The sequence below is a fragment of the Anas acuta genome, chromosome 9, assembly GCF_963932015.1.
Source record: "Anas acuta chromosome 9, bAnaAcu1.1, whole genome shotgun sequence".
In the NCBI taxonomy this organism is placed as follows: Eukaryota; Metazoa; Chordata; class Aves; order Anseriformes; family Anatidae; genus Anas; species Anas acuta.
Window position 1 is genome coordinate 7,517,666 of NC_088987.1, and position 13,690 is coordinate 7,531,355.

Sequence of the window (13,690 nt, forward strand, 5' to 3'; positions counted from 1 at the left end):
GTCTTTGAGAGTTTGCAGCATGCAACAGACATCTGTGACCATGCTGCGTGCAGCTGTCTAGAAATGGACCCCTCCTGCCTGGCTGATATACCTGGCTTACAACACACCGAGACAAACAGAATACTCCAGACAAATGATTATGGCCTAGTTGTAACTTATTATTTATTGCAAATTATTGTTATTCGCTGCCTCCAAATTATTGAGGCAGCGAATTGGTTTGTACTTTCTTCAAGCTGGTCAGTGTTTTGCATATTGCTCTCAAAGTGGGATAAAATAATGACATAGATATTTTTCTCCCTTTTTTTCAAGGTGGAGAGGGGAGAGATTTCTTTCAAGCTTGAAGCTAAAAGTCCAGTTATTACAAGCCCTACTCTTTATTTCCTACTCCTGGATGATTGTTCTGGTCCTTTTTGTTTGTGCTGCTCTGTTCATTTTTTCTAATTGTTGGTTCCTTCTCCCTCCTCCTCTTTACCAGATGCCCAACTTTGCTCTCTTCTTATCGTTCACTTTCTGCTTGCCTTTTGTCACCACTGCTTGCTTCTCACCTGTGGGTGACAGTTCCCTAACAGGCAGACTGATGCCAGTGTTCATACCCCATATTCCTGTTGAAAGTCACTTTCTATATTCCTTGCCTTCAGCACACTCCTCCCCAGCCCCAAGGCAGTTGCCGTATTTATTGCAGTGGAAATTCAGAAGTGTTTTTTTTTGTTTTGCTGGAGCCCTCTCTCTGTGTCATTGTGTTCAGCGGGTTGGCTGCTTTGTTTTTTCTTGTTTTGATGTTGGTAGGACCGGTGCATGACAGAGACAGACTTTCTTTTTACTCTTCATTGTAACTTATTATGTTTAGATGAATATTAAGTACTGAAACTTCTGTTATTCTTTTTAAGCCTGTCCTGAAATGAAAGATGTGTCATTTAGTTGTGCTGTAGGGGGACTCAATGCAACATGTGTATGCAAGGAATGTTACTGTAACCGTTCCAGATATATTAGAGGTTGGATTGCTGTTATCCAACAGGAGTCTCGCAGCCACAGCCAGATTAATTATGGCAATTACTGATGAACAGACACTCTGAACAGAGCCTGAAAGAGTCCTACAGAGTTGTGTTTTTTGTAGGGAAACACTGATGGAGACAGGGAAGAACACAGTCTGCCACGGTTGGGACTTCATTGGCAATAGGGTGAACAAACTTTTCATTCTTTGTGTTTGGGATATGGAGACCTGGAAGATGTAGAATTTCCATGTTACTCTTGTCATTTTACTCTTTTCTGACACCTTCATAGTGAGTGTTGCTGTTGTCCTAGTGGGTCTGAAGCGAGCGACTGTGCAGTAGGTGTTGTGCCCAAGCCTGTAACTGCTTGCCGAGTCAGTAGAGCCACCACACCAACTGTGCTTTTATAAATTCCTTATTGTCTAAGCTGCCTCAGGAGCTAAAAGTGTTCAACCATGGATTTCATAGAGTTCGGTAATGGGATGCAGGTCATTAGTTCAAATCCTGATCATGTTTAGTGGTGTTTGAAAGCTGTTGATATCTGGTGCCATGGGCACGTATGAAGTCCTACAGAGTGTCGTCAGTACCAGAGCCTTTCTCCAGCATGAACTTTCACACATGTCTAAGCTAAATGTCAGTTACAGGGATTTACATACCACAGCTATGTAAAACATCGTTCCTCCAGCACTGGTTGTGTTTTCAGTAGGGCTAAATTCACCAGCACAAAGCCTGGCTTATAGCAATCAAGTGTGCTTTGAGTGCCAAGCAGGGGCCTAATCCTTTACGCAGCACTCTGCAAAGGTCGCTTTCTTACCTGTGTTCCTCTTCTCCTGTGGCCTTTTAGGCTTTTGCACATCCTGTCATCTTTTTTTCCAAGTTTCACAAGGGAATAGCCTGCCAGTGTTCTCCAAGAGAAAGGGCTGTTTTGTCAGTAACCACAGCCAGCTTACGCAGGTTCTACATTTAGCTCAGCTGCTGAAAGTGTCACATTGTTGTCATAGGCAGCTTATCAGTCCTGTGGGTTTCCTGAAGAAAAGGAGAGAGTAGTCTCCAAGAAAACAGAATTGAAAACAATGTTCCAGAAACTGTGGATTTGACATTAGAATATATATTTTTTTTAGGCTGGCTACATATAGGATCCTCTTATAGAGGACACATCCTTGACTTTTTCACAGGAGGAGATAATACAAAAGCATTTGGAATACAGTCTATAAAACCAGACAGCCAAGATTTAATGGGCCTTGAAGTAGATGAATCTGTGAATGAATATGTGGAATTTAAAAATCAATGTATGACTTTTTAAATATAATTGCATTTTATGACTATTTTGAAATCTAGCCATTGAATTTTCTTTTTCTTCAACTTTTTTTTTTCCACCTTGGCCAATTGTAGATATTTGCCTTGGCTATGAAGATTTCCAAATTCAATGAACTTTTTTTTTTTTTTTTTTTTTTTTTTTAAATGAAATCTCAGGTAGTGTTTACGCAGTTCTGAAGTGAGATGGCTGACCAGCTTACTATTTCCAGGGCAGAGAGCCCATCATTGTGGTATCTAGATGCTGAATGAGTGACTTCATGGTACATGTTAGGTTTGAACGGCAGATGGCCTAAACCCCTGCCTCAGATCACAGATTTAAATACTGCAGTGCTCAATTCAACTTCTTGCACAATTGAGGCAGGCAAAGCAAGGGCAGGAGCATTTGTTATACGTTCATCTTTCAGGTAAATCTGAAAGGCCAAAACTTGTTTATTGGCTTTACATTAAGAGAAGCAGACAGGTATTTTCTAAAACTTTGGGCTAAAACTTCGTTCATGGATGAGGGCTGCAGTCTCAGAGGGCTGCTTTAGTACTGAGTATTTCCGTGAGACTTAATCTTTGAAAGGGGCTGGGGGAGCTGATAGGGTTTAGAGTGGCACGTTCAAGCCTGACTTTGGGGCAGCAGTGGGAGGGGAGAGGCTTGTTGGGCCCAGCTGCTCTGTGCCAGGTATTAAATGAGTAAGAACTACTTAGCACTACTAGCCCTTCAGCTTCCTTTTCTGGAAGAGAATAAGGTGAACGTACCCAGTGCTGGCTAGGAAAGGAAAAGGGATCAGCTGTGCTCTGCCAGACTGGCCCTGTGGGGCTTGTAGCAGCCCGCAGGATTGGAGGCAGGTAGCTGTTAAAGCAGTTGTTGCTGTAAAGGTTTTCAGTCAATACATGTTTGTATGTATAAGCCTAATGTGACTTGCTTCCAGAGATGCTGATTTTAATGAATTTATTTATTTTCCTCCAAGGTGCCTATGGATGAATTTAGTTCTGGTTTTCCTTGGGGAATTTACCATGAGATATTCTGTACCATCCACTAGCACAAACACGTTCACAATAGCAGGAAGGTCACAGTGCTTCTGAAAGGCTCAATCTTTGTTATGCACCACCTATTCAAAACAATGTCAGCTGGAGAGGGCTTGAAAAATTGATCCAACACCAGCGAGCCAGGTGACTGAAAGTCCTCCTGGTGCTTTGAATGACGTAGCAGAGAGCTGGCAGCAGTGATACAATGGAGCGAGGCCCTGATACCAACCAGAGTCAACACCCAGCTTTTGGGAGAGCCAAAGGTGTTGGGACTCCTGCCAGGCTCTGTAACTGAAGTGCTGGTGTTTGTAAGCACCACCTTACATGTCCTTACGTTTCCTTTGTAGTGCTTTCATCTCCAAGCATTCTAATTGCATGGCTAGAGAGAATCCCTTACAGATGTTGACCAGTGTTCACAAAACACTTGCCGACTTTCTTGTTGGCCCTTTCTAAGAGCTATAAATTCACTTGAGATGTTTCCTTCAGACAAGATTGTGATCAACAGCAGAAGTTGTGTCTGAATCCCTGCGCTACCAGCTCTGCCCCACTTCTGGTTCAGAATGTTCTTGCAATCATATGCCCCCACACCACCAAAAAACAAAACCAAAAATGTGTCATTATTTCTATGTTTTACTAATTTCTATGCCTACAAATCCCTGTGGATTGGACAATCAAGTGGATTTTTTTTTTTTGGACAGACTTGTAGGCCTCCAATTTGGACACTCACCAATCAGTAATTGTAATGTAAACTGTTTCAGTGGGTTTCTGTGTGTGATATGGTGTGGAAGGTTCTTAGAGGGCTGGAAATGTAAATGCTATTACGTGGTATGAAAGCCACATTTTCAGTGCTCGCCTGATAACAGGAAGGGTTTGCAATTCTCTGCTTTTTCTGCTTGCTGAGTCCTTGCTGTCCTGTTCAGTTCCTTCTGTGCTGTAACTGTTTGTGTCATTCCTTTTAGGATTCAGAAGGAGGTCTCTATGTGTGCATGAACACGTTTCTGGGATTTGGAAGGGAACACATTGAAAGGCATTACCGGAAAACAGGACAGTGTGTATATTTGCACCTGAAGCGACATGTGAGAGAGGTGAGACTTGTGCTTCCCAACTAACTAGCCTGGCAGTCCTTGGGTCTCTTGCTTGTTTAGATAATACATTTTAGGCATAGGCCAAACCTTGAATGACAGAAGTAAAGCTGTTCATATTTGGGGTTCAATATCAAATTCAGGTGCTTGGATCCCAAACTATCCTACTGTTTCCATTCTAAGGTGAATGACAAGCCCCAGAGGGTCAGATCTTAAAGGCAGCTTGTTGCCCAGAGATGCATTAGGTTGCCTGGCTTTTGCTGATCTTTCACTACACGCTTCTACATATTGCATATGTATTGTGTGGGTATTACATACATATTGTGGGTAACTAAATGCATTTTAGAAATGTGCATTTGAAATGTCAAATGGCCAGTTTAAGCTCAGATTTGTCTGGAAGCTTTCGAGTTGTTTTTTTTTTTTTTTTATAAAGTTTTTAGCTTAGGGTGACACAACGTCTTTTCATCCAAAGATCTCTGTACAGTTAAATCATGAGCCTTAATCCTGAGCTGGCCTGTGATCTAAAGCTTAGCTTAAATTAATGCTGGTTCCTAGCTCTTGTACGCTGTTCAGTCCTACACCCACACACATATGGATGTGCACTTACAAACTTCCTGTTTGCTCTTCTTCCATATCGCTGTGTATCAACAGTAATTTATAACCACTGTTCTATAACATCTGGTTTTGTGTAGTTTGTCTTTGAAGGGCCATTGATGACTTCTGACATGAGCTATATGGAAGGCACTGGCTTTGCTTATAGCTTCTTGTCTCTTCCGGCCAGTGAGAGGGCCTAAAATAGCTGCTTTGAGTGGGACAGAATATTTCAGTTTTCTCATTCTACAGTAATGTTTCCCCTGGGTGATGAAGGCCCCGAGTTACGTAAAATGCTCTGACTGCTTATTTTATTTCCTGTAGAAAACTGTTCATGTTTTATCAGAATTATAGAGGCAGATTGCATGTCTCCCATGCGGAGATTGTTAATGATGTTTGCTATATTTCAGAACTGTTCTCCCTTGTGAGGCTGATCACTACATTTTCTCCTCATACCGTTAACTGTGAATTTATGGACCACCTAGTCTAGTTTTAGCAACAGTTCTGGGTGAATTTTGTGCTCTTGAAACATGCTGTCTATGACTAGAGAAAAGTGAGCAGAAGATCTATCAGCATTGCTTGTATGTAACTTTTTTCCAGCACTTGATCTGGGAATTTTCAATATTAAGGTACGCTAGGGTTAAAATGAGGCCTCAGATTCCTTCCCTGGATAAGGATTTGGCTGAAGAACTTGGAGAAATAGCTAGCCTGACTGTTATTCGGTGTTGCATACACCTTCAGTAGTTCAGAGGTTCCTGTTTTTCTCCTTGTGACTGATGGAGTAGCAGAGGGGCCTGGCATCTGTATTTGAAGGTGGTGACACTCTGGATAATGCGGTAAGAAACAGTGTTTGACCATACTGTACAGGTGAAGACTTTGTAACCTAACACAAGGCTCATAAATAGGATTCCTCATACATTAGCTGTGTATTTTGTTTACCACGGCTGTTTGATTCTTATGTGCTATGCACGTTTTCCTTTGAGCAATGTGAAACATTAGGCCTTCACCGGAACAGTTTTATGAAGTGTCTGGCATATGCTCTGTTGTGGTTTTGGTTTTTAAGCCAAGCTTTTGATAGCGTGTGATACAGTAAAGCCAAAGACACTGGTTATACTATCTTAAGGTTCTTTTAGGGAGATTGCTATTCTTGCCTGTGGTTCCCTTGGCATTGTCCTTGCAGAATGTACTGCATTGCTGCAGCAATCCTTGTTTGCTTCCAAAAGTGTTTGGAATAAGTATCAGTCATGTATCTCCTCATAATTCAGTTAGAGGACAAGGGCCAGATCTTTAGTCTATTGGCTTAAGCAGAGGTCGAATATCTGCCAATGGCAGAGCAGCAACAGAGGCATCTGATGAATCATCAGAAAAATTTTGATTAAAACACCAGAATTGATTTTTTTTTTTTTTATTTCCTTTTCTTTATTTTCTCCGGAATTCAACTGTTCAGAATTGTGAAACTAGCTGCTCTTCTGTAGCGTGTAACTGTTGCACCGGTCTGCCTGGGTAATATTCAGCACAGGGCAGAGCTTTAGCTTGGTGCTTCAGCAATACCTCAGCCCTGCTGAAAACACTGGGCAGAGAAGCATGAAATTTCTTACAGTGATGGGTTCCTGGATATTATTCAGGGACAGTCCTGTTATAAAATAAAATAAAAATAATAAAAATATAGCAGTGGTGCAGTCAAAGGAAATGTGGAATAGGCCAGTTGATGCCTGGTATGAGAAACACTGCAAATGGAATTTAATGCCACTGCTGGTGCATTGCCTTGGCTCCCATTTGCTGGGATCACATCTGTTAGAAGACAAAGTTGTTTTGTGAACGGGGAACTTTTTCAGTAGTTTCTAACAGGTGGAGAAGTGAAGTCAAATACTGCCAGCTTCTGAGTTTTGCAGGAGTATTGAGCATCTGCAGTTCTAGTTCAGATGTAATCAACAGCTTGGGAAAATCAAGCAGAAGCGCTAAATGTTAGACTGGCAGTAATAGAAATGCTGCATGTGAATTCTTCCTCTTTGAAATCTCTAGTCTTAATGATTTTCGCAACGTCCCACTTGGAGGCATCTGAATTCAAACGGAGCTTTCCACTATTGGAATCATTTTTTAGTTCTGAAGCTGTGATCCTGGGAATACGTGTAATAGATTCTTAATATATTTATAGTCAAGTTACGCTGCATCTCGCTGCTGCTTTTGTAAAATAGATTCTTGGCTACTTCCTTTCTACTTGTTAAATGCCAGTCGTATGAAGAAAAAAACTGCTCTGCTTGTTGTTTTACTTCATTGAGAATTTGAGGATTTTCTTTTTTTAAAATTATCTTTTTTGTTTTTTTTGTTTTTTTTTTTTGAATGCTGGAGTTGCATCGCTGACTCCCTTTCCCTAAGGTTTGTGTATATGAATAATACGTTTTGTTCTGAAGTGCAGCCAATGACTGTTAGTTGGTAGTAAGAATGGAAAAATTATCTATGATGTACAGGATTGAGCTGATGACTCAAGCCTTTGCTTTGGTCAACGCTTTATTTACATGGTGAAGGGAACCACCCAAAATATGCGACCCTTTCACCTACCAAGGCATGGGAGGCAAACATGAGCTTTCCCTAGGCTGACAGGTTCTTGGCTGCTTTTTGTCCACCTGTTGCATCCCAGTATTATTTAAAATAAATAAATAAACAAAAAAGTAACCTAACAACCTCACCAATTACACTAATGTCATACACTACATAATACAGCATGTTGGCATTATAGTTGCGGAGGCTTATTTGATTTCATTTGATTTCATTTAATGGTGCCTGCTAAAAAATGGCTTAAGAAGCACGTGCATTAATTTGTTTCCTTAGCCACTAGCATTTTCCCCAGTAGTCTGAAGACTTTTGAACTGGGAAAGTAGTGCTTGAAAGTGGATGTCATGAGGAAATTATTATTCTTTGCTGTGGAGTTTAATTAAAAAAAATAATAATAAAAATCACTTCTAAATAATTGCTTTAGCATTGTTGGGCTTCCTCCATGCTATCTAATACTAAGAAAACATGGTGGTGATTTGGATTGACTTAGATGTAAGCAGTCTTAGTTCCCGATGGAAAGGACATTTTTTTTTTTTTTTAATAGAAGAAAATTAGCTGAGCTAGTAATTCAAATCAAAGTGGTCATACTGGAATTAGTTATGAAAGACTGAGTCTTCTATGCAGATAATACCTTTTCTTTTTCACGCTAATTCAGCTTTAGTCATTGAGAAATACTAGAGGGAATCTAGCATTGAGAGGTCTGGGTGATGCTAGATGTCCCTGTCTTGTCGATAGGACAGCAGTCACCCATGAGGATGGTGAGACACGCTCTGCTTAATTGCTAACAGAGCAAAGGAAGGATTCAGATGGTGCTTTCCCACTCCATGAGGGTGGTAAGCAGTGCTGAGCTGGCCCACTGTCAGACGTGAATGAAAAAAAAATTGCATTCTTGCTGAACAAGGGCTATGGTTTGATAGAAGGACTGTGAACAAATACACACGTCAGAAATTACGATGGTATGTGGTTGTTGCTGATTTACTGTCGTTTAACTTGATGCATTTTTAATTGTTTCTTTCTCTTTCCAGAAGGTACCAGGGGCATCTGGTGGAGCTTTACCAAAAAGGAGGAATGCTAAGCTATTTTTAGGTATTGTGAACAGCTGTTTTTGCACAATCCTTTTCTGACCCTATCTGCATGTGTAGTTGGGTTCTGTCCACCACTGTGTCTGGTTTTGAGGCTCCTAATGGGTTTTCCTTTTCTGTTTTGGCTCTAGTTTTTAAAGGTGGTTCAGACAAGTAATGCTTAGCAATTCTGGTGCATATTTGGCGATAGGTGTACGTATACATAAATGAAACATTTTAATCTAAAGTAGCCCCTTTACTGACAAACAGCATAGGTTTTGATAGGAATTTTGACCAATTCTGTCCCTTTTCCCTCTTTGTGATATACACACAACGCCCTCTTCTTAAAATGTTTATCAATACTTAATGCTTAGATACAACAAGATTCCAGTGTGGCATTTTTCTGCTCAACAACTTTTCACGGGAAGGGTTGTTTACATTTAAAAGAAAGGGTAAATGTTTTTAAGTGATTGTTGTGGTCAATCCTGTAGTAAATGCTGCAGTATGTACATCATGAGCATCTTTTAACAGTTCTTATTCCATTGTGCCCACAATTGCATTCCCTTGTTTCATGGAAAGCTGTTTTCTTACCACACCCCTTTTGACAGAAACATGTAATCTTTTATATCCTTTGATTCAGATTACCCAGAAAACCTGAAGGCTCCATACATATGGATGAGGGAAATTTGATGCAATGCTTATATTCTCTCTCCTCCCACTACTTGTGGTACTTTTCTGTTTCATCTATTATTTATTCTCTCTGTATTAATAGGAAATAGTGATTTTTTTCTCCTGGTAATGAAGAGGTTAAGTGTTTTCATTATAATTTCTAGCTCTTATGGCTAAGTGGAAACAGTAGCATGGTTCCCCATTTGAATTGCTTTGATCTGTGGAATGTGTCCCTAAGAGGTCTTTGCAGATTATGATCGATTAAATTGTTGTTGTTAAGGTCTGGACTAAGTTTTGCAAGGAGGGCTTAGAGAGCAAAAAAGTCTAATATGTCATAAACAAATGAAATTTCTTTTGTAGGAAGAGACTGTTAGGCTGCAGATGCCATTTACAGTCATTTTACATCAAAAATAATGCTTACCACTGGATGATTATAAAATGATTGGTTCAGAACCAGAGCTGGCTGCAATGCAGCAATGGTTGTACAGCACCAGAGATGTACACATAAACAAGAGGTGCAAAAACGTGGTCTAACTTTATTCTTGCTGATGTACTGCATAACTCTTTGAGGCTCCTGTCACTGTGGAATGCCGGCACACAGTGTACATGGCATAATGATGTGCCATGTTGGAGGAGTCCTTAAATTCCATCCATGTGCACGAGCATTTTGTTCCCACTGAATAGATCTGGTGCAGCAGTTCCAACTGCCTTGGTCCTGGTGAACTTCTGAAGGCAAAGTGGGTTCACTGGGGGGATTTAGCTCACTGAACTATCACTTTTTTTTTTTTTTTTTCCTAGTGCTTCTGGAATCTAATGCAGTTGTGAAAATGTATCTCATGTTGTGTGTTCTGCTGCAGTCCTCTTTGCAGCCCCTGCTGCCTAAGAGTTGTCATATCAGCTCTCTGCTCTGATCCTTGAGATAGTACTTCCATGCATCCAAATGCTTTGTATCCACTTCTTTGGCTTAGCAGGTTTTTTATTTTATTTTTTATTTTTTTGCCATATTTAAAAATCCAGAAAATATTCCTGTCCTTGTTCATAGGACATTTCATCTCAAAGGAAGTGTAAGCACAGAGAGGTCAGCTAGTCTGATCATTTTGCATGTGACAGTAGCAGAGATGGTTAGCAAAATTTGGCATCTTTTCTTTTTAAACCATCATTTTCCTCACTGGTTTGGAGCTCCCAGTCTTCTTGCTTTAAAAGAATGTTTTGGTTTTCTCTTTCTTATTGTGACCTAGGACACCTGTGATAGTGGTCTGTACCAAAGAGGCTCTAATCAGCCCATATATATACATGTATGTACCCTGCCATTTTGGGTTTTTCCTTTGAGGCAAGGATAGAGAATGCTCAGTGGTAACTAACACCACTGTGCTTCTAGGTGTATCTAAGTAATTCCCCAAAGGCCCAGAGAATAAAGCTTTGTGTACAAAGCCAATCCAGTTTTGGCATTTGTTGCATTGCTTCTAATAAGCCTCTTTGATGTAAGTCTATTAAGGAAATTAAACCCTTTTCAATCTCCTTAGTATTAGGAAAACATATTTTGGATGCTCATTGATTACTTTCTAGCACTGCTGCTGTCCAGCAAATGCAACAGAAACGGACTGCTTGGGTCAATCCACTGGAAGCTTTATCTTCCCTTGAACATTGAAAGATCCATAGCAAACTGTCTGTGTGTGCATTTTTTTTTGTTTGTTTGTTTTGTTTTGTTTGTTTGTTTTTCTTATGGTGGAGGCTGGAGGGTGTAAGTTGTGAGAGTTCTGTGTTGTGGTCAGGAAGCATAACAATGTGGTGCATAAAAATGTGTGAACTGCCTTCAATCCAGCTTGTTTAGGTATTGCTAGGCAGTGTGGGTGTGGTAACTTAAGCTCAGGTGCTGCCAGCTGTCGGGATTTGGGGTGATACGTGAAGCAGACTGTCTACATCATGGTGCATGGACGAGTGTCCTTATTGCAATACTATCCAGGCTAGGAAGTTTGAAGATGCTTTGACCTCCTGCTTAAATTGGCCATGATATGGTCAATGTGACACCAGTTTTGAGGAAAAGAGAAACAAAAATGGCATGATGGGACCAGGAAAAATATAATTGCTAAGCTTGATTTTCACATTAGTCAATCTGGAACAACAACAAAAAAAAGGATCAGAATTACAGGAAAATTATATAAACATAATAAGAAAAAAAGCACTATTTTTTTTTTCCTAAGTGAAATAATACTTATGGGTCTGCCAGAAAAGTTGAGGAGAGTCAGATACTACATGCATAGGAGCAGTTCGATTAACAGAATGTACTGTGATCTTCCCTGCAAGATCTTGGTCAAAAGGCTGAATGGAATGAGAGGGAAGATCCTTGTATTGAAGGGACTGGAGACTCCGTTCTCACAGGAGAAAGTTATCAGCAGAGTCCTTAATAATTTTCTAATTATGAAGAATGAATGTGATTGTAATTGATCTGGAAATGAACTGAAAAATGAGGAAATAGTGTGCTGCTTGATTTAAAATTTGGCAGTAGGTTAAATCTAAAAGTGATTTTTAATGTGTTACTGAGTAACTAAACAATAGAAGTAGATGTTGAAAAATGCAAAGACAAGAAGTGCTTTAAGCGCATGTGTGCAGCGAGTCTAAATTAGCTCCTGCTCTTCAGAAAGGTAGGGCTGGGAGGTGGCATGGGTGGTTCAGTGAAAATGTTGGCACGGTTATCAAGTGGAAAATTAGGAGTGATAGTTTATATTTTGTTCTCTATTACATCTTGGTTTTTGAACAGAGAAACCAGATCTGCATGCAGTACCTTCCCCTCTCTCCTCCTTCCCCAAGCTAACCCCTGTCCAAAAACCAACCAACCAAAAACGCAACCAGTTACACCTTTTAGTTTCTAGATACCTACTCTGAGGATGGTATCTCTGCATTTCTGCCTTGTTGTGGTGTATTCTTCGTGGGTGTCTGTTGGCCTATGCCAGAGACCAAACTATCGTCTAAAGAGAGCTGCCAGAGTGGCTGTCATAAAATTTGTCCATAGACAGCTGTCCTCTTCTAGATCAGTTACCATAACAGTATCTGCCAGTGCAGCAATTTGCGAGAGCTCTGTTTTGAGCAAAGTCAGGGCTGACTTAGACCATCAATTAAAACAGTTTTCAAGTACCCAAATGAACAGCTCTGTCAGCAATCTGTGAGGATGGTAATTGCTGATGAGAGGAGCCTCACTGGCAAGGAGTATCCATGGCACGCAGCTGGTCTCTGAGAAGGCATCGGAAAGGAAGAGAAAACTTTCACTTAGGGAGTCGGGAGAACATGTAAACCTCTCCTGCCTGGCACCTGCCCCTGAATGGCAGTGGTAGTACTGAAAGCTGGAGTTTCCAAGTGTAAAGACCATTTGTTAAAGTGACCACGCTGGGTTTGAGCACAGCTCCACTTAGCTCTCTAATTTCTCATAGCAGCCATAGCAGGACCCTGTTTTCAGTAAGGACGCTTCTGTTTTATAAGCTGCTAAAGGGGACTTTAACCACTAGAGGCTTATGTTTATGTAAGTAAACACATATAGCTATATACAAACTCATGAATGGAAAAAAAAAAGTATCTTAGGAAGGTTTTAGTATGTCCTGACAATATTTTTAAATTTTAGCCCAGTAAAATTGTACCATCTTCTGAGCAGTAACAGGGAAACTGATCAGACCATGAGTAAACCTGTTGCCTTCTGGCTTGAGTATAAAACGGTGAGCAAATACCTTACACTAATCAAGTCTTAGTCTACTGTTTTAGGTGGAACTGTGGAAAATTAGGCTAGCTTAAAAAAGGCTAACGGTGTTAGCAAAGTAGTCTAGAATTTTAATTTTGGTGGATGAGCTTTGCTTGTTTAACTCATGACTGTACCAGAAATCCCATGGACGAGGTCTCTATCTTGCAACAAGAATGAGATATTAATGCTTTGGAGATGTAGCAAGCAATATGAATGTGGTTTTTACATATAGTGACTAATGGGAATGATTCTAGTCGAATGTTTTGCTTTTCCTTTTCATATAAAGGAGAATGCTATGGCTGTAAAATATTTCTTCTGTTTATTCATTTTTAGTTAGTTTGTCTGATGAGGTTGGTGTTTCAGACGTGCCTGAAGACGAACTGAATAGCTTGTAGTTTGCAAAGTGCTGCTGCAATTCGTTATTATTTAGAGGCTTCAGGAAGAAATTACTGATTTAAAGACTTAATCCTCCTTTTCCAAGTTGACACAAATTTGTCGATTACTTTCAGTGAGAGCAGGGTCAAGCCCAGATTCCTGTCTTTCTAGGCTTTCAAAGGTAATTGCAGTCTCATTAGTCAACATCTTCATTCAGTTTTCACATTTGTGTTCCCTTTCATACACACAGACACATCCATACGCACAGGATATCCTGTTTAGAGGTCCTGCCTGGAATCTCCTTATGCCCCT

General features: G+C 40.3%; 1 protein-coding gene across 2 annotated transcripts in view; it reads left to right on the forward strand.

Moving 5' to 3' along the window:
* The window catches only part of USP13 (ubiquitin specific peptidase 13), a 47,475-nt gene that overhangs the window by 4,495 nt on the left and 29,290 nt on the right, over positions 1-13,690 (forward strand). Inside the window, exons 2-3 of one of the 2 annotated variants that reach the window (XM_068692417.1) lie at positions 4,280-4,405; positions 8,572-8,632. In XM_068692417.1, coding sequence (XP_068548518.1) covers positions 4,280-4,405; positions 8,572-8,632 — 187 coding nt within the window. The remainder of the gene's footprint in view (positions 1-4,279; positions 4,406-8,571; positions 8,633-13,690) is intronic. The other variant, XM_068692418.1, reaches the window with a different exon arrangement.